General features: G+C 51.0%; 1 protein-coding gene and 1 long non-coding RNA gene across 3 annotated transcripts in view; one reads left to right on the forward strand and one right to left on the reverse strand.

Moving 5' to 3' along the window:
- Window positions 1-1,812: 1,812 nt before the first annotated feature.
- On the reverse strand, window positions 1,813-10,442 carry LOC123364221 (zinc finger protein 260-like). Of its 2 annotated transcripts, none has more exons than XM_045006145.1 (2): window positions 10,107-10,442; window positions 1,813-7,247 (listed from the first exon to the last, which is right to left on the reverse strand). In XM_045006145.1, the coding sequence occupies exon 2, from the start codon at window positions 6,848-6,850 to the stop codon at window positions 4,874-4,876; it is 1,977 nt and encodes a 658-aa protein (XP_044862080.1). In that variant the 5' UTR covers window positions 6,851-7,247; window positions 10,107-10,442; the 3' UTR covers window positions 1,813-4,873. The 2 variants fall into 2 exon arrangements, with proteins under 2 accessions (XP_044862080.1, XP_044862081.1); XM_045006146.1 differs by lacking the exon at window positions 10,107-10,442 and adding an exon at window positions 7,758-7,899.
- Window positions 10,119-21,100, forward strand: part of LOC123364222 — an 82,778-nt gene continuing 71,796 nt past the window's right edge. Inside the window, exon 1 of the long non-coding RNA XR_006577040.1 lies at window positions 10,119-10,286. This is a non-coding gene — a long non-coding RNA (uncharacterized LOC123364222). The remainder of the gene's footprint in view (window positions 10,287-21,100) is intronic.

Consider the following 21,100-nt stretch of genomic DNA (forward strand, 5'->3'; position numbering starts at 1 on the left):
CTTGGTGTTCAGAGCATGTGAAACACGTAGGGTTCCCCCCGAGATAGGATGACCAGCACGGCCAGCTCTAGGCACCAGCAAACCAAGCACGTGCTTGGGGCGGCACAATTTCAGGGGCGGCATTCCAGACACTTTTTTTTTTTTTTTGCTTTGGCACTTGCTCTCCCGGAAGTTTTTTTTTTCTTTGCTTGGGGCGGCAATATACCTAGAGCAGGCCCTGGTGACCAGATGTCCCGATTTTATAGGGACAGTCCTGATATTTGGGGCTTTGTCTTATGTAGGCACCTATTACCCCCCACCCCCGTCCCGATTTTTCACACTTGCTGTCTGGTCACCCTAACCGGAGATGAAAGGTACCAGACCTCTCTCCTCCATCCAGCCCCCCCCAAATGCTGCTGCCATGGTCTGCTTCCTTCCCAGATGCTTGTATCCTATCCCTTAGGCCCATTGGTACCAACGGGTCCGATTCAAGGGCCGAGCAGCCAACTGAAACCGAGGGGAGCTATGAATGTGCCGCACGGCTGACGATAAGGCAGCGCAGCCATGAGGTAACATGGCCAAACATGGGACTCCCAGAGTAGGGTGACCAGGCAGCAAATGTGAAAAATCGGGACGGGGGTGGGGGAGCCTATATACGAAAAAGACCCAAAAATCAGGACTGTCCCTATAAAATCGGGACATCTGGTCACCCTACTCAGAGGTTTCTTTTTAGAAGTCAGCTGGCTTGATTCTTCTCCTCCTCCTTACCCCTTGTTTTACTTTGCAGTAACGCCCCGGACTCCAGCCGCGTCAGCCCCACCTTTGACCCTGGAGAGCAGAGTCAGACCCACAGCCTCTTCTCACTCGCTGCGCTGTGCATTTGCCTTTGTCTGCCTTCAGTGCTGGAGGGGAGGGGAGCGTGGGCGGGATTTTAGTAAAGTGGTTTTGTGGCGGAAGGAAGGCAATTTTATTAAGAAGCGGTGTGACTTGTTGCATTTGTGTTCCCTGCAGGGTTGTGACTTTTCCCCTGACAAACCAGCCAGGCCTCACTGAGGGCCTGCAGCCCGTAAAGCTCAAGGGCAGGAGGTCAGAATACTGGGCGCTTGCCCCATTGTGCCAGCAGCAGCTGCCATGTGTGTCCCTGCTGTGAGAGGGGCTCTGAGGCTGACCGGCTGCAGGACTCAGGAAGCAATCCTTGGAGAGGGGACAGAGTGGATAGAGAGTGGGATCGCTCATTCCTGCAGATCCTGGAGATGCCCAGGGAATGGAACTGCCAGGTAGTACAGTGCTGGCTCCTGACCTGACTCCCCCGGACCTGTACTCCCATTGGCAGAGTGCCTGCTACTGATGGGATGTCCCCTTGGCCTACCTCTCCAAGGCGCCAGATGAGTGCAATGCCACAGTGAGCACTAGTCCTTGATTCTACTCCCTCCAGGGGGAAGCTCAGTCTCCATGATATATCCACAGAGAGGCCTCCACAAAGTCCTGGGGAAGTACCAATACTAATACTTAGCTCTGCTCTTATATAGCACTTTTCACTACTAGATCTCTAAGTGCTTTATACATTTATCCCCATTTTACAGAACAGGAAAACAGAGGCACAGAGCAGCAATGTGACTTGCCCAAGTTCTCCAAGCAGAGCAATGGCAGAGCTAGGAACAGAACCTATGTCAGCTGAGTCCCAGCCCAATGCTTTAGCCAGGCCACAGAAGCAGCACTTCCATAAGTCCACCATGTTCTCTGTCAAGTTTTGTCCTGTCCACTGGCTGCTGAGTCAGGCTGTGGAAATGTCAGCACAACCAAATGATGGCATTTTCCAAGCTGTGTAATTCTTTTTTATAGCATAGAATTCCCCCAGATCTTTAGCTCTGCAATGGACAAGTCTTATATAACACAGGCTATCACAAAGCATTGCAGTATGCAAGAAGAACAATACAGGGCAAAGTATCATTGACATCAGAAATCCATTTCACTCAAATATTCATGTGCTGGGACTATGGGGCAGTCCAATTCTGCAATTAGGGACCAGTGGTACAAAGCAGAATGGAGGCTTGATTTTTGTTTGTTTTTTTAAAATACTTACTTTATTGAGGAGACTGTATAATCTGTAAGTACTGGCTTCCCCCACGAGCTGAGGTCCGGCTGCTGCCCTCGGTCCATGGTGCAATGCCCAGTGATGCCTGGGAAAGCGGAGTAGATGGACTGAGGGCAGCTTTATTGTTCTATGTATCTTGTTAAAAGAAGTATCGACACACACAACAAAATCCTCAAACATAGTTGCTTCCTCCGGGGTAAATCTCTAGGCCACAAAACTAGTCTAAGGAGAAGAAAACGATTACATCCAAAGAATGGCGGGATAAACAATTCTTCTCTTGGTTACACACTTGGGCCCTCAAGTGAGGAGCTCTGGTATATTCCTCACTGTGAGAGGCCTAGTATATTGTCCTAGATTCATTGCCTACGTTCCACCATGTTCTTCTAGTGCAACGCAATCTCCATGCCCCTGGAGGTTGACAGTCTACCTGGAGTGGATCGAGTTCCAAGGGACTGGGCACTTCCATCCAGGAGATGGACTGATTCAGCTTATTTCCTAGGCCACCTCCTCCAGTGTGGTTCCCATGGAGACCCCAGACAGAGATTAAATTGTCCTTCCCTCCGCAGCCACCTCCCTTCCTGCCCAGACATGAGTCCCGCCCCCTGGGCTCAATGATCGCTGCAACACCTATGCCATGGGGGTAAATCAAAGCCCATTGTGTGCAACCTCTCTTGGGGTGATGAGACGAAGGAGAAGCTTCCTTTTCATATACAAAATCAAGCTGTAGAACTAATGCCTAATAACTGACCACTACCTGACTTGACTCTACTCCTAGAAGAATTCCAGCTACGCAGTGATCCTTAGTGCACATCCCTCAGCTGCTGTGTTCACTTCAGTCACATAAGCAACGTTGCTGAGAGCACTCTGGGGTGGCTGGGCAGAGTGTCTGGCTGTGGTGGTCTCGGGCTCCCTCCAGATCTCTGGTCTGCCAATGTTCTTCAAGACCCAGTGGTACCCCCTGCCAGCCACATTAAAGATCCCATAGTCTGAGGAATAGATGCCATTATAACGAAGTAGCAGAGAGCAAGAAAGAGTGGTGAACTCTGTTACTTGCCCCCAGGCCACTTCACAGCTCTCACCACACAACACAATGAAACCGGACCTATCTAAGGGATAAAGGGCTTCTGTTCTTCTAGTCCATGGAAGCCCCAGTCACAAGAGGTGCAGCCTGTCCCAGGGATTTTGATTGCTTCTTTCTTTAATCCCTAAATAATGCCCAATAAATTCAAAATCCTGTAGTGACCTTCAGAGTCACTTTCTGGGGAAAAAAAAATAGACAGTACGAAAGAGCACCTATCCTGGGCTGCTGAAGCTATTGATGCTTCTGGAGCATCTTCTATTTCCATTAGTCACAGATATAGCAAGATGATAGACCGAGACGGCCGCTCTCGCTTACACCCAGGCACCAGCTTCGCATGGATATGGCCGAGGGGACGTCTACACTGCAGCGAAGGTGTCAGCTCCAGCTCGGGGAGGTGTGTACACGTGCTAGCTCTGATTGAGCTAGAGCAATATTTTTAGGAAGTGGCCGGTGGAACGGGCTAACCACCAGAGCACAACCCTCTCTGAGATCCATGTTGTTGTGGCTACGCTGCTGTGCTTAGCATGCTAGCTCAGCCCCGATCTACCCCAAAAAATAAGGTCGACCCAGCTACATCATTCAGGGGTGTGAAACCCCCCCTCCTGAGTGACGTAGTTATGCTGCCCTAACCCCTGGTGTAGACAGCACTACCTTCCGTTGACCTAGCTAGCGCCTCTTGGGGATATGGATCACTTATGCCGATGGGAGAACTGTAGCGTTTCAAGTGTAGACAAGCCTTTAGTCTCATTGCATTATGTGGCTGGTGTGTCATTAACTCCTGTGACTCTTCCCCACCTCATTGTGACCACCTGTCCCTGCTCATGTATTAACTTTCAGCCAGGCCTTGTCTTTGAAATTGGAAGGACCTGGTTGGTACTGAGCAAGTGCAGGGAGTGTCCAGTAGTGTTTATTCTGGGATTAAGAGAACTGTGTGTTTCATGGAGTCTCTGGCTGGTCTCCTAGATGGCAGGGGACTCCTATTCTCTCAAAGCTAGAGTGTGTACGTCTACCCAAGCTGGAAAGTACACGTCCAACTTCAGCGCAGATGTACTGGGAGAGCAGCATTTGCTCACTGCCAGCCAAATTTTCAAAAGTGGCCACAGAGTTTGAGTATCTCCACGTTAGGTGCCCAGCCTGAGCCATCTTTCATTCCGCAGCCTAATCTCACCCCCCACACCCCCCGGTTTGAAAACGCTGGCCTTTACGTCTGCTGCCTTTCATCCCGAGTTCCAGTCCCAGAGCTGACCTCTGATATCGATGGGAGCGATGTCCGTGTTAGAACTATGTGGGCGATGCCCATTTCTCAGAGCCAGGCTCAGCAGATACATTCCCCACTTCTCTTCCAGAAGCAAAATGGTACAATCGAAATCAATGCTTTGCACCTGAATACATTCAGCCTGTTTAAGAGTTGAGGCTGATTGGGCTAAACTCCGCATTCTTCAATGGAGCAAATCTCTGGTTAATAATAATACTACCTTACTCTTTACCAAGGAGGTCAGTATCCTTAACCCCATTTTACAGATGAGGAAACTGAGGCACGGGGAGGGAAACTGACTTGCCCAAGTGACAGAACCAGTGACAGACCCAGGACCTGGACGCAGGTCTCCTGAATCCCAGCCACACTGCCTCCTTCTGTTTACAGTAGGAGTTTTGCTCCACTAAAGACTGCAGAATTTGGTCCATGCTTATCACCTTCCTTTGTGGGCTTTGCTCTGTGGCTAGAGGTTGCTCTCCTCACTTTTCACAGCCGGGAGCGCTCTTTGTTCTGGGTGGGTCTGGGGGTGGTTGCTAATGCTCATCGGTGCCCCCAGCTTTTCCCCCCGTTTTGCACGCCCGGTGGGTCCCTCCCTCATATGGATTTTCTGGTGCCTCCTCAGATATTTCTTCAGCCTGTACCGTTTCCCACACACCGTGCATTTATAAGCCCCGCCCCTGGAGTGCAGCGTCTGGTGTCTAATAAGGTTTTTCTTCTGAGTGAAGCATTTCCCACACTTGGTGCATTTGCACGGTCCCATCCTGATGTGGATCGTCTGGTGCCTGAAGAGGTTGGCCTTCTGATTGAAGGTCTTCTCGCATTCGGGACATTTGTACGGCTCCTCCCTGGTGTGGATCCGCTGGTGCCTCACAAGGTTTGACCTCTGGGTGAAACTTTTCCCACACTCGGTGCATTTAAAGGGCTCGCTCATGTGGATCCTCTGATGCCTGATGAGCTTCCTGTTCATCCGGAAACTCTCCCCGCACTCGTTGCACTTATAAGGCCCCTCACTGGTGTGGATCTTCCGGTGCCTAGTAAGATTCGACTTCTGGTTGAAGCTTTTCCCACACTCGGGACATGGAAATATCCTCTCCGCTTTGGGACTGTCCTTCATCAAGGGATTTTTCTTGCATTTTGTGCTTGCCCGGCTCTCGGTACATGCACCAGGAGTCCCCTCTTCGCTGGTTCTCTGGCGTTTTCTATGTTTTTTCTTTGGGCTGCAGCTTTCCCCATGTTCACCATCCACCCCGGCTCCCTCTTTAATCTGGATCCTCTGGATGGTGTCAAGAGATGTCTTTTGACTGAAGTTGCTTCCATGGTCGGTGCTCTCCTGTGGTTCTTCCTTGATGCGGGGTTTCTGGCATGCCGCAAGATTGCCGATCATAGTGACATTCCTCTGGTGTTCGTTGTCCACCCCAGCTTCCTTTGTAGCCTGGATTCCCCACGGAGGAAAGAGAGGCATCTTTGGATTGAATTGGTTGTCATAGTCGGGGCTGGCCTGTGGTTCTTCCTTGATGTAAGAGTTCTGGTGGGCTACTGTAATGTTTCTCTCATGTTCGGGGTATGTGTCTGGTTCCTCCTTAGTCTGGATTCCCCACGGAGTGCTAACAAGGATCTTTGGGCTGGATTGGGTTCCACAATCAGTACCTTCCTGGGGTCCGTCCTCTGAGTGAGCTCCTGGTATTGTAACGTTCTTCCCCAGGCTAAAACTATCCTCCTGTTTGAAGGCCACGTCTGGTTCCTCTTTAATCTGGATGACCCGGAGAGGCATGCCATTTACATGTCCAGTGGCTTCCTGTAGCCTCTGCTTTGCGTGGTTCCTCTGGTGGACATTAAAATATCTCTTGGTGCTCAAGCTTTTCCCGCACTCGGTGCATATGAATGGGCCCCCGCGGAGGTGGATTTTCTGGTGAGCCACCAGTGTTGCGCTCTGACCAAAGCACCGGCTGCAGTCGGAGCACTTGAAAGGCTTATCCCGTTTGTGTATCTCCTTGTGTGCCGTCAGCGTCCCCTTCTTCACAAAGCTCTTCCCGCACTCGGTGCAGGCGTATGGTCGCTTTTCCTTGTGGGTTCTCATGTGGATGCTGAAGTAGATGCGTGTGCTCAGGCTCTTCCCACAGTGGACACAGATATACGGCCCGCCTTTGGTGTGTGTCTTCTGATGGGCAGCCAGGCATATCTCCAGCCGGAAGCACCGTCCGCACTCGTCACACTGGAAAGGCCTCTCTCCGGTGTGGATGCTCTGGTGGGTGGTAAGGTGCCCCCTAGTGGTGAAGCGCCTCCCACACTCACCACACGGGTAGAGCTCCTCTGCTGTGTGGATCCTCTGGTGTCTCTTTAGATTTCCCTTCTTGCTGAAGGATTTCCCACACTCCGGGCACATATGCGTCTTCTGGGCCGTGCGCTTTGCAAGGTCTTTCATGGTGGTGCCAGAGAGCATGTGAATGTGATTCTTCCGTGTCTGGGTTCTCTCTGGTAGGCCAGGCAGCTGCTAGGGAGCCGGTGAAGGGATGGGGAGGGATGGTTGGAAGATTGGCAAGGGGCGATTATAAAAAAGTCAGTGATGCAATAGTCGAAGTGCAGCTGATGGGCCCTGGTTGCTCTGCTGACCAGGAGGAGAGGTTGTCAACATGCAGCACAGATACTGAGGTGCCAAGGGTCGTGCAGCTAACTGGATGGCTCTGGTTCTTTCTTGGGTTGCATTTTCTCATGGAGTTTTTTCTTTCAACCCAACAGCAGAGCTGTTCTCTTAACATTCAGAACTCCCTTTCCCTAGTCATTGCGATGGGGCTCCTGTTCTCATCGTATGCCTCAGTCAGTCCTGGAGGTTTAGCATGCTGGATTAAAGAAAAAGAAAGTCCAGATGTTATTCCATGTGCTACTGATAACACTGCTTGTGCTAATGTGATGACTGCCATTTTGGCTGACACACCAGGGATTGAACCAGGAACCTCCAGGGTTAAAAGCCTGAGCCACTACAGCTTACATTAAAGAGCAAAGGCTCTGGAGGTGCGGCTGAAACAGATTCCTCTCCTCTGTGGATCAGGCACCAAGGGGGATGTGTAACACACACTCACCAGTGGGTTACAGTAAGAATAATCCCTTTAATTATGTCTTTTTTTTTAATCTGAGGATCTCAAGACAATTTACAAATGTTAATTAATTAAGCTTCACAATAACAATTATGACTTGCCTCATTATTCAGCTAGGAAAATGGAGGCACAGAGAGGCTAACTTTTTCAAAAGTTAGGATAAAATCAAAGTTGGCAGCATTTGCAATATTAATACTTGGCACTTTTCACTGGCAGATCTCAAAACACTTTGTAAAGGCAGGGCAGTATCATTACCTCCATATTACAGATGGGGAAACTGAGGCACAGAAAGGTTAGATTGTGTGACCGTGGCAGTGGTGGAATCTAGGTGCTCTGCCCTGTCCATTGGACAAGTTCGGATCGTTGAGCCACAGGGCCACATATACATAGGAAATCATTTCCTAGAATTCCAACAGGGAAGGAGGCCTGAAGGCAGAAGTGAAGAAGGTATGGGTTACTGGAGGATGCTGTAGCCGCAGGGATAGGACATTGGGGATGCTGTCGCTGAGGGAACGGGATGTTGGGGGGGATGCTGTTGTGGAGGGGGCTAAGAGAGCAGGAAGTAGGAAAGTAACTACTGCTTTAAAGGCAGGGAAGCGTGGAAATGGGAGATTTCTAAACTTCTGGATACAGCAGTGAAAGTGCAGATGAGGTACGCATATTGCGCTGCTGATTGGGTGGAGCGGATACCAATGTACAGTGCTCAGATACTAAGGGTCATACGGGTAACTGGCCAGATAAGCAGACAGAAAACTGCAGATGAGAACTATTTTTCATTCAGTTGCATGGACTGCAATTCTGCCTTTGGATAAACCAGCTCAGCTCCCACTGAAATTAATGAAATTCATAGAACCACAGAACTGGAAGGGACCTCGAGAGGTCATCTAGGCCAGTCCCCTGCACTCGTGGCAGGACTAAGTATTATCTAGACCATTCCTGACAGGTGTTGATCTAACCTGCTCTTAAAAATCTCCAGTGATGGAGATTCCACAACCACCCTAGGCAATTTATTCCACTGCTTAACCACCCTGACAGTTTTTCCGAATGTCCAACCTCTAAGTCTCCCTTGCTGCAATTTAAGCCCATTGCTTCTTGTCCTATCCTCAAAGGTTAAGAAAAACAATTTTTCTTCCTCCTCCTTGTAACAACCTTTTACATACTTGAAAACTGTGATCATGTTCCCTCTCAGTCTTCTCTGTTCCAGACAAAACAAACCCCATTTTTTTCAATCTTCCCTCATAGGTCATGTTTTCTAGACCTTTAATCATTTTTGTTGCTCTTCTCTGGACTCTCTCCAATGTCTCCACATCCTTCCTGAAACGTGGTGCCCAGAACTGGACACAATGCTCCAGTTGAGGCCTAATCAGTGCGGAGTAGAGCAGAAGAATTACTTCTCATGTTTTGTTTACAACACTCCTGATAATACATCCAAGAAGGATGTTTGCTTTTTTTGCAACAGTGTTACACTGTTGACTCATATTTAGCTTGTGATCCGCTATGACCCCCAGATCCTTTTCCACAGTGCTCCTTCCTAGGCAGTCATTTCCCATTCTGTATGTGTGCAACTGATTTTGTTCCTTCCTAAACTGAGTACTTTGCATTTGTCCTTATTGAATTTCATCCTGTTTACTTCAGACCATTTCTCTAGTTTGTCCAGATCATTTTGAATTTTAATCCTACCCTCCAAAGTACTTGCAACCCCACCCAGCTTGGTATCGTCCGTAAACTTTATAAGTGTTCTGTCTATGCCTAAATCATTGATGTCTGTGGCTAAATCACTGATGAAGATATTGAACAGAACATCATTTGTCCCCTGCATTAGTAGCACTGCTGTATGAACTGAATTGAATATGGTGTTACATAAGACGATAATAGAGAAAATGACCTGGAATGCTTTAATTGAAAAAACAAATAAAAAATATCCTCTTCCAAGCAGAACCCTGGCTTGATTCTGGTGTGTGTATTTAAAGAGCCATTTCTGTCTGGGCCAGCAACGGAGCTGATTGATCATTGCCCAGAATTCCCTTCTGAGGGTATTTCAGTCTAGCAGACAAAGGCATAACAAGATCCCGTGGCTGGAAAATGTGTCAGTAAAGTTCACCAGCATATTTTTACCAGTGAGGGTAATTAACATTGGAAGGGATTAGCAGCAGTAATCTCTCCATCTCTGGAATCTTTAAATGAAGACTGGATGTCTTGTTAAGAGATATGAACAATCACCCAACCCATTATTGGACTCGATACAGGAATCAGTAGGTGAAATTCTCCGGCCTGTGTTATGCAGGAGGCCAGACAAGAGGATCACCACGGTCCCTTTCTAGGAAAACATTTTAGCTGCCTTTTAGTTTTGGCAAATGCCAGACAGCTGGCCTCTTACTAAATTTGGACCAGATCAAAATAACAAATCCCCACTGATATTTTCTAGTATCCAGATCACAGAGGGCCAGACTCTGCTCTCAGTTACAACTCTGCCACCCCACTGATTTGGGGTTGAACTGAAGGCAGAATATGATCCCTTTCCCGGGTGCGGCGGGGGGGGGGAGCGTCCTCATTTGGGCTAGGATGTGAAATACACGCACGAGCCGTTTGCTGAAAAGGTCTTACCTGAGCAGTCCATCCCTGCAGGCATTTTCCTCCCCTGGAACCAGAGTGACAACATGGTTTGTGACTTGGCTGCAACTTGTGTTGCAATCGCAGCAGCTGCTGACCTAGAGGAAGTCTGTGCCCGGTGCAGTGAGAGCTACCGGAGGAAGGGTGAAGCGAAACAAAGACCAGCAGCAAAGGGTGAGCGCAGAGCGCGGGGAGGGAGGCTGGACGCTGCAATCGGACCGTGCCGGGCCGGATTTCAGCGCGGCTGCGATCCCGTGCACGGGCGGCGCGAGGCAGGGGGGGGAAATCCCACCCCGCGTCCTTTCTTCTGCACCGTTAGCTTTGCGGGGAATCGGGCTCGCGTGGAATGTTCCCAAGCTCGCAGAGCCTTCTGGGAATTGTAGTTTCTCGCAGAAATCCTGCTAGCCCTGGCAAAAGGCCCCTGGATTGCAATGGGAGAGGAGGAGGCCCCTGGAGCTCGTCCGTCCCAGCGTGTTTCCCTCTAAATTGGGGGGTTGAAAACCTGCAGACTCTAGCACCAGGCTGCAAAAATGCTGCTGTCATCTAGTGCTCAGTGCCCCCCGCCCCCGGACCTGAAGGGACCATGTCCTAATGGATTCAATAGCTTCTGATCCACAGCATGCGAGCTGTGCACCCCAATAGCAGCTCACTGTATCCCTAATTGGAAGAAAATAGGAGGAGGTAATTGGAGCTTGCTAAAATCTCACTGGCCTTTAACAATTGAATCTTTTAAACATGGCTTTTCCACTTGGATTAACAATCATTTTGGAAGGCAGATAACCAAGTAAACAAACAAACAAACAAAAAGAAGTACTTATTGTTGACACCATATATGTAAGTACGTTCCGGATATGGACACACATGTGGAGATAAACACACATGTCACTTTTGGTCAGAATAACACTTAGGACCTCAAAAACAACAAGGAGTCCGGTAGCACTTCTGAAGAAGTGAGGGTTTTTTTACCCACAAAAGCTTATGCCCAAATAAATCTGTTAGTTTTTAAAGTTTTTATTGTTTTTGTGGATACAGACTAACCCTCACCAGTGAGGGTAATTAACAGTCAATTAACTGTTGGAACAATTTACCAAGGGCCCTGGTGGATTCTCCCTCACTGGCAATTTTTAAATGAAGATTGTGGTTTTTTTTTTCCCCGTGAAAGATCTACTCTAATTCCAAGAGGAATTAATTCAGGGAAGTCCTATGGCCCGTGCAATCCAGGAGGTCAGACTAGATGATCACAGTGGTCCCTTCTGGCCTTAGACTCTGTATCTGTGAAGTGTTTTGATTAGGGATGCGAGTGTTACTGATACAATTAGAACAGTACAATCCCTAGTGTGGACGCAGTTGTACTAGTATAAAGGTGCCTTATACCTGTATAGCTTATTCCCCTTCTTGATAAGCACCTTTATAGCAGTACAACTGTATCCACAGGACAAAGGAGGCAGTGTGGTCTACTGGGTAGATCATTCGCCTGCAAGTCAGGAAACGTGGGGTCTCGTCCCCCCCCCCCTTTGTGCCTCTGTTTCTCCTCCTGTCTTTTGTCTGTCTCCCCTCTTTAGATTGTGAGCTCTACAGGGCAGGGGCAGGCTAGCACTGTGTACAGCAGGGGCCCTAACTGAGTTACCCTATTACTATGACTGCTACTAATGGGCAGCGCTGCCTAATAGTGCGCTGTAGCTAGGTCAGTGGTGAACGTGCCTTGTCCTCAAAGGAGCAGAGTCAAGGTTCTTTAATACAAAAACAAATGCACACAGCCATCCTATTTCTGGGACTTGCATTTTTCTTGATAGGTGAATAGAAATTACTTGTTGCCTGGGCTCGCCCCAGCAATGAAAGCCTGCTGTCGATCAGCTTTGCTGTTTGCAGTTACAGAAAGAGAGAAAGCAATTGCAGGCCGTGTTTTACCCTCTGCACGCCATGCACGGGTCCCCTGGGAGCTAGGACATGTCTACCAGCAGTAGCTGGAATGTTAGAGTCCCCTTGGAAAGCAGATCATGTTTAGCTGCTCACAAATAGTTTGGAAAAGTAGGTAGGGTCAGTTTAACTCTTGGCTTGCCGTCCGGTTTGATGGGCTGCCTGAGATACGTTTGGTGCTTTCAGTCCAGTTCTCAGTGGACAGGTAACAACACGCTCTATCACAGTTGGCTTTAGGTTGGCATTCTCGACGCCGGCTGTGGACTGATGAGACAAGGAGACTGAGCTGTGCTAGAGGTGGTCCCTCCAGGTCAGGTTTGAGGCCGTTGGAGGGGCCATGTGTGGCAGCTTGTACTACGCTGTATTTGTTGTGTAGCCAGATAAAGCACATCCCTTTCTAGGGCTGTCAAAGTAGGACTTTCTCTAACACTTATGGAATAAAAGAATTGAGAGAGCCTCCAGCTGGGGAGACAGGAAGATACATCGCTGATCGTCTCCCTTCTGGCCTCTCTTGCCCTAATTTATTCGTCAACTTGACTTTCAAATGAAGCCAATCCGTACTCCTGAGATCATTAGGATATGGTCTTACACTAAACTGCTCGGCTTCTATTGCTCACTGTCAGTCATGGGCCCCTGGGGGTCCCACTAGCTATCCCGCCTTGACAGCCTGTTTGAATAATAAACCTGATTTAGAAAAAAGTAAGGCCAGATCCTCAGCGTTGGTGAGGCCTCATTTGGAGTACTGGGTCCAGTTTTGGGCCCCACACTACAAGAAGGATGTGGAAAAATTGGAAAGAGTCCAGCGGAGGGCAACAAAAATGATTAGGGGGCTGAAGCAAATGATTTATGAGGAGAGGCTGAGGGAACTGGGATTGTTTAGTCTGCAGAAGAGAAGAATGAGGGGGGATTTGATAGCTGCTTTCAACTACCTGAAAGGGGGTTCCAAAGAGGGTGGAACTCGGCTGTGCTCAGTGGTGGCAGATGACAGAACAAGGAGTAATGGTCTCAAGTTGCAGTGCGGGAGGTTTAGGTTGGATATTAGGAAAAGCTTTTTCACTAGGAGAGTGATGAAGCACTGGAATGGGTTACCTAGGGAGGTGGTGGATTCTCCTGTAACGGTGCGGCGACTCACTGGCATGGCTCCTCCTGTTGGTTGTCCAGGGAATTAGCTTTTCCAGCTCCGGAGCGCCCTCTGCTGGCCGATGTCCCACTTGCCGCTGGCCCCCGTGTCCCTCCTGGACCCCGGTGCCCCTTTACGTTGGGTGCTGCCCCCTGGCAGTACCCCCACTGATCTGGGTCTCCCCTCCCCAGGGAACCCCCAACCCCCCTATCCCCACCTTGCCTCAGTATATGGCTACTACCTGTCACCGTCTAGCCCCCGCTCACTGTGGCGGACTCTAGTGTACACGTCATTCATCACAGGCAAGGGGGGGGGGGTTAAGGGTTAAAGCATAGTACCTGGTGGGCATCTGACCTGAGGACCAATCAGGGAAGAGAATTTGAAACTCCTAGGAGGGAACTTTTCCCTCTGTTTGGGGGGGTCTTTGTCTTTGGCCGTTTGGAGTTCAAGAGACCAGACGAGTTAATCAAGTCCCTACAAGTTCCACCTTTCTGAACTAATTTCTTCTAGTCAAGATAGTGAGTATTAGAAAGATACTTTGTGTCCTTATCTAATAATCCTATGTTTGCAATTCTGTGTGTTTGTTATTGATTATTCTTAATTCTGCTTGTACTGGTTGTACTGAGAAAGAGAGAGGATTCTCTCCAGAACTTAGCAAGGTTATACCCTATGAGTGCCCAGCTTGGATTCATAGAGATTCTATATTTTCTTTTGTTCTCTTAATAAATTCTTTTCTTTCCTTTGGACTTGGTTAATTCCTTCCCTTGGGGAAATTCAGGGGAAGGGGAGGGGGAAGTGGGCTGCTTCCCTGTGTGTGTGAGATTCAAGGCGTTTGAATCCAGGCACCTCTGTCTCCAGAGCAGGCTGGAGAGAGGGAAGAGGGGGGGAGGTTCCTCCTCTGTGAATTGATCTGTGTTCCCAAGGGGGGAAACAGGGGTGTCCCGGCCCACGGAATTGACCGGGTGGTGGCAGCCGAAGGGGAGACCTACCCTAGGATTTTGGGGTGGGGGGAAGACATGCGGGTCCTCACTTTGAAACCACCCAGTTTCAAGTGAGGGTAGACTCCTGACACCCCCTATCCCCACCTTGCCTCAGTATATGGCTACTACCTGTCACCGTCTAGCCCCCGCTCACTGTGGCGGACTCTAGTGTACACGTCATTCATCACAGGCAAGGGGGGGGGGGTTGGAACGGCTCCCTCTGCCTGGCCTTGGGCTGCCCTCTGCAACCCCAGTACCCTTCTTTCGCCTTTCACAAAGCCTGCAGCCTGGGGGGTTTCTAGGCCCGAGCTCCCCAGCTCCTCTGGCCTTCCCCCAGCCCTGCTCCAGTCTTGGTACCCTCTCATCTTCCAGGCAGCCAGGCCCTTCCCTCTCTACCGCTAGAGAGAGACTCTGTGTGATCCTGGCCCACTGCCCTCTTATAAGGGCCAGCTGGGCGCTGACTGGGGCGTGGCCGCATCTGTGGCTGGTTTCCCCAATCAGCCGAGGCTTTCTTCACAGCTGCAGCCCTCTCCAGGGCTGCTTTAACCCCTGTTCCTCAGGACTGGGGCAGCCGCCCCCACTACACCTTCCTTAGAGGTTTTTAAGGCCCGGCTTGACAAAGCCCTGGCTGGCATGAATTAGTTGGGGATTGGCCCTGCTCCTGAGGTCCCTTCCAACCCTGATATTCTATGTTCCTCAGCCCATGTGAAGCCGCTTAGCTCCATCGAAATCCACAGAGCTGAGGGTCTGATGTAAAGTCAGCGAATGCGCTGGCGAGTTAGTCATTGCGGGAATTGAATTTTTGGCAGGGTGGGGAGAAAGAACGTGCCGCTTTCCAGCTTTCCTGCCAGTTTCGTCCCACCAGCCACACTCTCATGGAGTCGTGTGATTTTCCCCCCGCCCTAGTGAAATGGCTTAAATGTTTTCCCATTTTCCACTTTACTAGGCTTTGATATGAACAACCTGGTTAAGGTTATCACGACTTTGGGGTTTGCAAGTGGAATGAGATGGGTTCTTTTTCTCTTCCCGTAAGCACAGCTCCAGGCAACTGGGTATTCTGTGTTATTTGTATGTACATAGGGGCGGCTCCAGGCCCCAGCACGCCAAGCGCGTGTTTGGGGCGGCATGCCACGGGGGGCGCTCTGCCGGTCGCCGGGAGGGTGGCAGGCAGCTCCGGCGGACCTCCTGCAGGCGTGCCTGCGGAGGGTCCGCTGGTCCCACGGATTCGGTGGAGCATCCGCAGGCAAGTCTGCGGGAGGTCCACTGGAGCCACGGGACCGGCGACCGGCAGAGTGCCCCCCGCGGCGTGCCACCGTGCTTGGGACGGCGAAATGGCTAGAGCCGCCCCTGTATATACAGCACCTGGGGTCCTGATCCCTGAGGGGAATCATTCAGCATTACCACAATACAAATGATAATAGTGTCTGGTACCTAGAATTCGGAATTAGCAACCGATTGCTCTTGGTGGATTAAAGGTAGTTTGTTTCTTCTTTGTTGTTATAATTGTTGGTGCAGTGTTGGTCCACTGGCTAAAACTCTCTATGCTCATCTCCAAACTGAACATGGATAGTGATCACTGGTCCACCAGATGCAGTGGCTGTGATGCTGGCTTCTTAAAGCTCTTCACAAACGGATCTTGCTACAAAACCACGTTGCTTTGGCAGTTTTATTTCTTCCACAATTTGGGGATTGTTACTCTTTAGGGTCCTTCACTTTTGTTGTAATACTGGGCCCCTCTGGAGAGTGAGTGAAGGGTACCACATAGCAAAGCCCATTTCCCCAGCGTTCTCTCTACAGATGAAACACTTCCACGGAAAGCTGGAATAGGTTTAGTCACACCCTTTTCAATGGCAAGTAGCTCTTATTTCCTTCTGGTCTTGGAGATTCTGTTGATCTGGATGGAGCATGGCAGGCTCAAGATAACAACTTGAGAAGGATGCGTGATGGGTTTCCCCTGGGGTGCCACCTGGAACTGGGGTACTGTTGAGCCCTCTGACCCACAAGCCTGTGCTCCCTCTCACACTGTGCTGCCGGGACAAGCTGCAGACCCACTCCTGGTCCTACACTTCCAGCACCGTTCACACAGGCGGGGACACACCCAGCTGCAGTTACATGCAGGCTCTCTGACCAGCCACTGCATGAACCAACAATAGAGAGGCTACAGCCACAGGCGCCGACTTCATGGGTGCTCTGGGGCTGGAGCAGGATAGTCTTGTGGGTCAGGTACTGGCCTGGGACTGAAGAGATCTGAGTTCAGTTGCTGGCTCTACTGTATAGACTTCCTATGTGACCTGGGGCAACCCATGTAGGGGTGTAAATTTACAACTCAGTGGTGTAAATTGTCATAGCTCCATTCACCTCAGTGGATGCATGGCAATTTATAGCCTCTGTGCCTCAGTTCCTGCCTCTTAAATTTTAATTAAACCATTCTTACCCTTGTCTATTTAGATTATAAACTCTTTGGGGCAGGGACTCTCTCTTGCTATATATCTGTACAGCACCTAGCACAATGGGACCCTGATCTCAGCTGAAGTGTCTGGGTGTCTAACACAGCCTGGCATAAACTGAGACTCTGCTGTAAGCCTCTGGGTCAAACATTGCTTTGGCATGAAACATGCAATTAGCGTAAATTGATCGTAGAATAGGTGGAGGTGAGAGTAAATAGCCAGGGAGTGTAGCAGCCAGCAGTCCAAAGGGACTGGTAAGGCAGATGGTACCAGAAAAGGCAGCTAGCAACCGAGTGTAAAAGAGAGCCCCTGCCCAGCCTATAACCATGACTAAGGCTACGTTTTAGTCACGGGTATTTTTAGTAAAATCAGGGACAGGTCACGGGCAGTAAACAAAAATTCATGGCCCGTGACCTGTCCGTGACTTTTACTAAAAATACCCATGAATAAAACTTGGGGGGGGGGGGGCTGCCTGGAGGCCCTGCGGGTGCTGGGGGAGGGTGGCCCAGGTGCTGGTGGGGGGCAGGTGGTGGCGTGCGGCCCAGGACTCCCACAGGTCCAGGGATGGAGGCAAGAGGGGGCAGGAGGTTTGGCGGGGCCGGCTGGCTCCCTACCTGGCTCTGTGCCCCCCTTCCTTCCCCCGCCCGCCAAGAACAGCAGCAGAGGTTGGGAGTGGGAGGGGGCAGGGGGTTGGGGCATGGGACGGGGTGAGGTGGGCTCTGGGCAGCACTTACCCGGGGGGCTCCCCAGAAGTGGCGACATCCCCCTTGCTCAGCTGCTAGGCAGAGGCATGGCCAGGCAGCTCTGCACGCTGCCTCAGCCTGCAGGCACCGCCCCTGCAGCTCCCATCTGGGCTGGGCTGGCAGAAGGTTGTGTAACCCAGCACTTAATCTAGCCTGCTAGCTGTGTGTGTGTGTGTGTAACTCCCATGCTTTAGGGTATAAGCCAACCTCAGACTAATAAGGGTAGGAAAATCTTTCCCTAGGGGCAAGTTATTCTCTAAGGGTATGTCTACACTACAGGAGTAGTTCGATTTAACTTAGGTCGAATTTGTGGATTCGACCTGATGAATTCGAATTTGTGTATCCACACTAAGGACACTAATTCGACTTTGTGAGTCCACACTAACGGGGCAAGCGTTGACATTGGAAGCGGTGCATTCTGGGCAGCTATCCCACAGTTCCCGCAGTCCCGCTTCCCATTGGAATGCTGGGTAGAGCCCCCAATGCCTGCTGGGGGAAAAATGTGTCGAGGGTGGTTTTGGGTAACTGTCGTCATTCAACCGTCACTCCCGCCCTCTCTCCCTGAAAGCGCCGGCGGGAACTCTGTTCGCGCACTTTTCTGGTCAGTGACAGCGCGGACGCCACAGCACTGCGAGCATGGAGCCCGCTGCGATCATCGCTGCACTTATGGCCGTTGTCAACTCCTCGCACCTTATCGAACACCTCTTCCACAGTCAGCTGCTGAGAAATCGGGCGAGGAGGCTCCGGCAGCGCGGTGAGGACATGAAGTGTGAGAGTGGCACAGACCTCTCACAAACCACGGGATCCCGCGCCGCGGAGATCATGGTGGCAATGGGTCACGTTCATGCTATGGGACGGCGATTCTGGGCCCAGGAAACAAGCACGGGCTGGTGGGACCGCATAGTGCTGCAGGTCTGGGATGAATCACAGTGGCTGCGAAACTTCAGGATGCGTAAGGGCACTTTCCTTGAACTGTGTGACTTGCTGGCCCCTGCCCTGAAGCGCCAGGACACCCGGATGCGAGCAGCCCTGACTGTGCAGAAGCGAGTGGCCATAGCCCTCTGGAAACTTGCCACACCAGACAGCTACCGGTCAGTAGCGAACCACTTTGGCGTGGGCAAATCTACCGTGGGGGTTGCTGTGATGCAAGTAGCCCACGCAATCGTTGACCTACTGCTCTCAAAGGTAGTGACCCTGGGAAACGTCCAGGTCGTCATAGATGCCTTCGCCGCGATGGGATTCCCAAACTGCGGTGGGGCTATAGATGGCACTCACATCCCTATCCTGGGACCGGCCCACCAGGCCAGCCAGTATATTAACCGAAAGGGCTACTTTTCAATGGTGCTACAAGCACTGGTGGACCATAGGGGACGTTTTACCAACATCTACGTCGGGTGGCCGGGCAAGGTTCATGACGTGCGTGTGTTCAGGAACTCTGGTCTGTTTAGACGCCTGCAGGAAGGTAGTTTCTTCCCGGACCACAAAGTAAGTGTTGGGGATGTGGAGATGCCTACAGTGATCCTCGGGGACCCAGCCTACCCGCTAATGCCCTGGCTCATGAAGCCCTATACAGGCGCCCTGGACAGTGACAAGGAGCTCTTCAACTACCGGCTGAGCAAGTGCAGAATGATGGTGGAGTGTGCTTTCGGACGTCTCAAGGGGAGATGGAGGAGCTTACTGACTCGCTCGGATCTCAGCGAAACCAATATCCCCATTGTTATTGCAGCTTGCTGTGTGCTCCACAATCTCTGTGAGAGCAAGGGGGAGACCTTTATGGCGGGATGGGAGGTTGAGGCAAATTGCCTGGCTGCTGATTACGCTCAGCCAGACACCTGTGCGATTAGAAGAGCCCAGCGGGAAGCGCTGTGCATCTGGGAGGCTTTGAAAGCTAGGTTCCTCAGAGAGCAGGGTAACCTATGACTGTCCAGTCTCTTTACAGAGAAGCTGAACCTGCCCCTGTTTCAGTTACTATTCACTTTTTTCAGCGGTTACATACCCTGTTCACCAGGTTTCCCCCCTTCCAACAGACGTTTAAAAATAAAGTTATTGGAACATTTTTAATTAACAAAGTTTTCTTTACTAACGAATTCTCGTTCAAGGGTTCCAACAGGGACGCAGACTGTGGTGGGTACGGTGTGCAGTGATGTACAGACCGCTTCTACACTCGAGGACTGACAGGCTCCTGCTCCTACAGCGGTCTCTGGGGGGAGGACAGTTACCGGAGGGTGTGCAGGAAGGGGTGGGTTTGCAGGAAGGGGTGAGGGGTGTGTGGGAAGGGTGAGTAGGTGTGGGGGGATGATGGCTCTGGCTGGGGCTCAGGGCATCGGAGAGGTTCATGGCTAGGGTGGAAGGGCATGGTAAGGGCAGCCTGCCTTGCCATTTGTGGATGCCAGGCGCTCGGACCCTGGGGCAACATACACCTCCCAGACTGTCCTGGGGCAGCAGACACCTCGCAGAGTGACCCGGGTGCCTAGTGACTGCACTCTGTGTGTGACCTGCTGTTGATCCTGCCCCCATGTCTGTACCCTGTTAATGGTAGCTGTCCTATGCAATTAACAAAGCCCTCCCCCCCTTCACACAAAGTCTTCTGCAAAGAAACATGATGGAAACAGTAATGAACAGCAAACTATTTTTAATACTCAACTACACAGTTGGGGGATGAAACTGGGATTTGGGATCGGGTGAGCCAGGAAGGGAAGCAATTCTCATACTTTAGGGAATGAGAGCTGTTTGGTACATGAGCGCTCTGCTGGGGTGGAGTGACAGTTTTCACGGCCCCTAGCGCCCCTCCTTCTTGTGATTTTGGGTGAGGGGGGGACAGGACTTTGTGGCGGGGGAGATACAGTTCAGGGGGGCTCTCTGCTCCTGCCTGCGGTCCTGCAGAACATCCACAAGGTGCCGGAGCGTGTCCATTTGCTCCCTCATTAGTCCAAGCAGCGTTTGAGTCGCCTGCTGGTCTTCCTGCCGCCACCTGTCCTCCCGTTCGCTGTGTGAGCGCTGCTGCTGAGAGAGGGTCTCCCTCCACTGGCTCTGCTGGGCCGCCTCGGCTCTGGAGCAGGCCATCAGTTCAGCGAACATCTCGTCCCGAGTCTTTTTCTTTCGCCGCCTAATCTGCGCCAGCCTCTGTGAGGGGGATGCCGGGGCAGTTCGGGAAAGAGCCGCAGCTGTGTGATGTGAAAAAGGAAGTGATTTCCTTGCAAAGATACATGTTTGCGAACACTGAACACAGTCTACTCAGTTTCTGTGAACAAGACCATACAGGGCACCTAATCTCATGTGCTCTCAGGACAAGTTCGAATTTTCGGCATTCGCTTTCATTGCCTGGGGTCTTGCACTGGAGATCGGACAAGCGGGGCAGGACAGCAGAATCCGTGTAGCAGCCAGGCCTGGTAAGCCGTAAACTTTAGGCTGCTTAACAGTTAATGGATAGCAGTGCCCTCCTGCTGCAGGCAATCTGGAAAGCATAAAGTCTGACCCTGTTCCAGCCCCTCGCGACTGTCCCCGGGAAAGATCCCTGTATGCTTTTCCTCTGCAGCCTCCAACACGTGGCTGTTAAACGACGGTCATTGTTATGCAAAGGAAAAGTCAAGCATTCACAATAGTAACATTAAAGTAATTCCCCTAATTAGATGCAGCAGTCGCCAAGCGAGATCACCCTGAGGCGGGTCTCCAGGAGAGACAGAGAGCGCATGCTGCGTGAATCCCTGCACAGAGCAGGGCCCTATGCTGCCATGCTGGTCGAGGCGATGCTCCCACTATACCTCAGGATGGCCTGGCGCGG

Source organism: Mauremys mutica, chromosome 2 (genome assembly GCF_020497125.1).
Source record: "Mauremys mutica isolate MM-2020 ecotype Southern chromosome 2, ASM2049712v1, whole genome shotgun sequence".
Taxonomy (NCBI): Eukaryota; Metazoa; Chordata; order Testudines; family Geoemydidae; genus Mauremys; species Mauremys mutica.

Excerpts from the sequence above, each read along its gene's own strand:
- LOC123364221 (XM_045006145.1), bottom strand. The coding sequence starts at position 6,850 with ATGCTCTCTGGCACCACCATGAAAGACCTTGCAAAGCGCACGGCCCAG.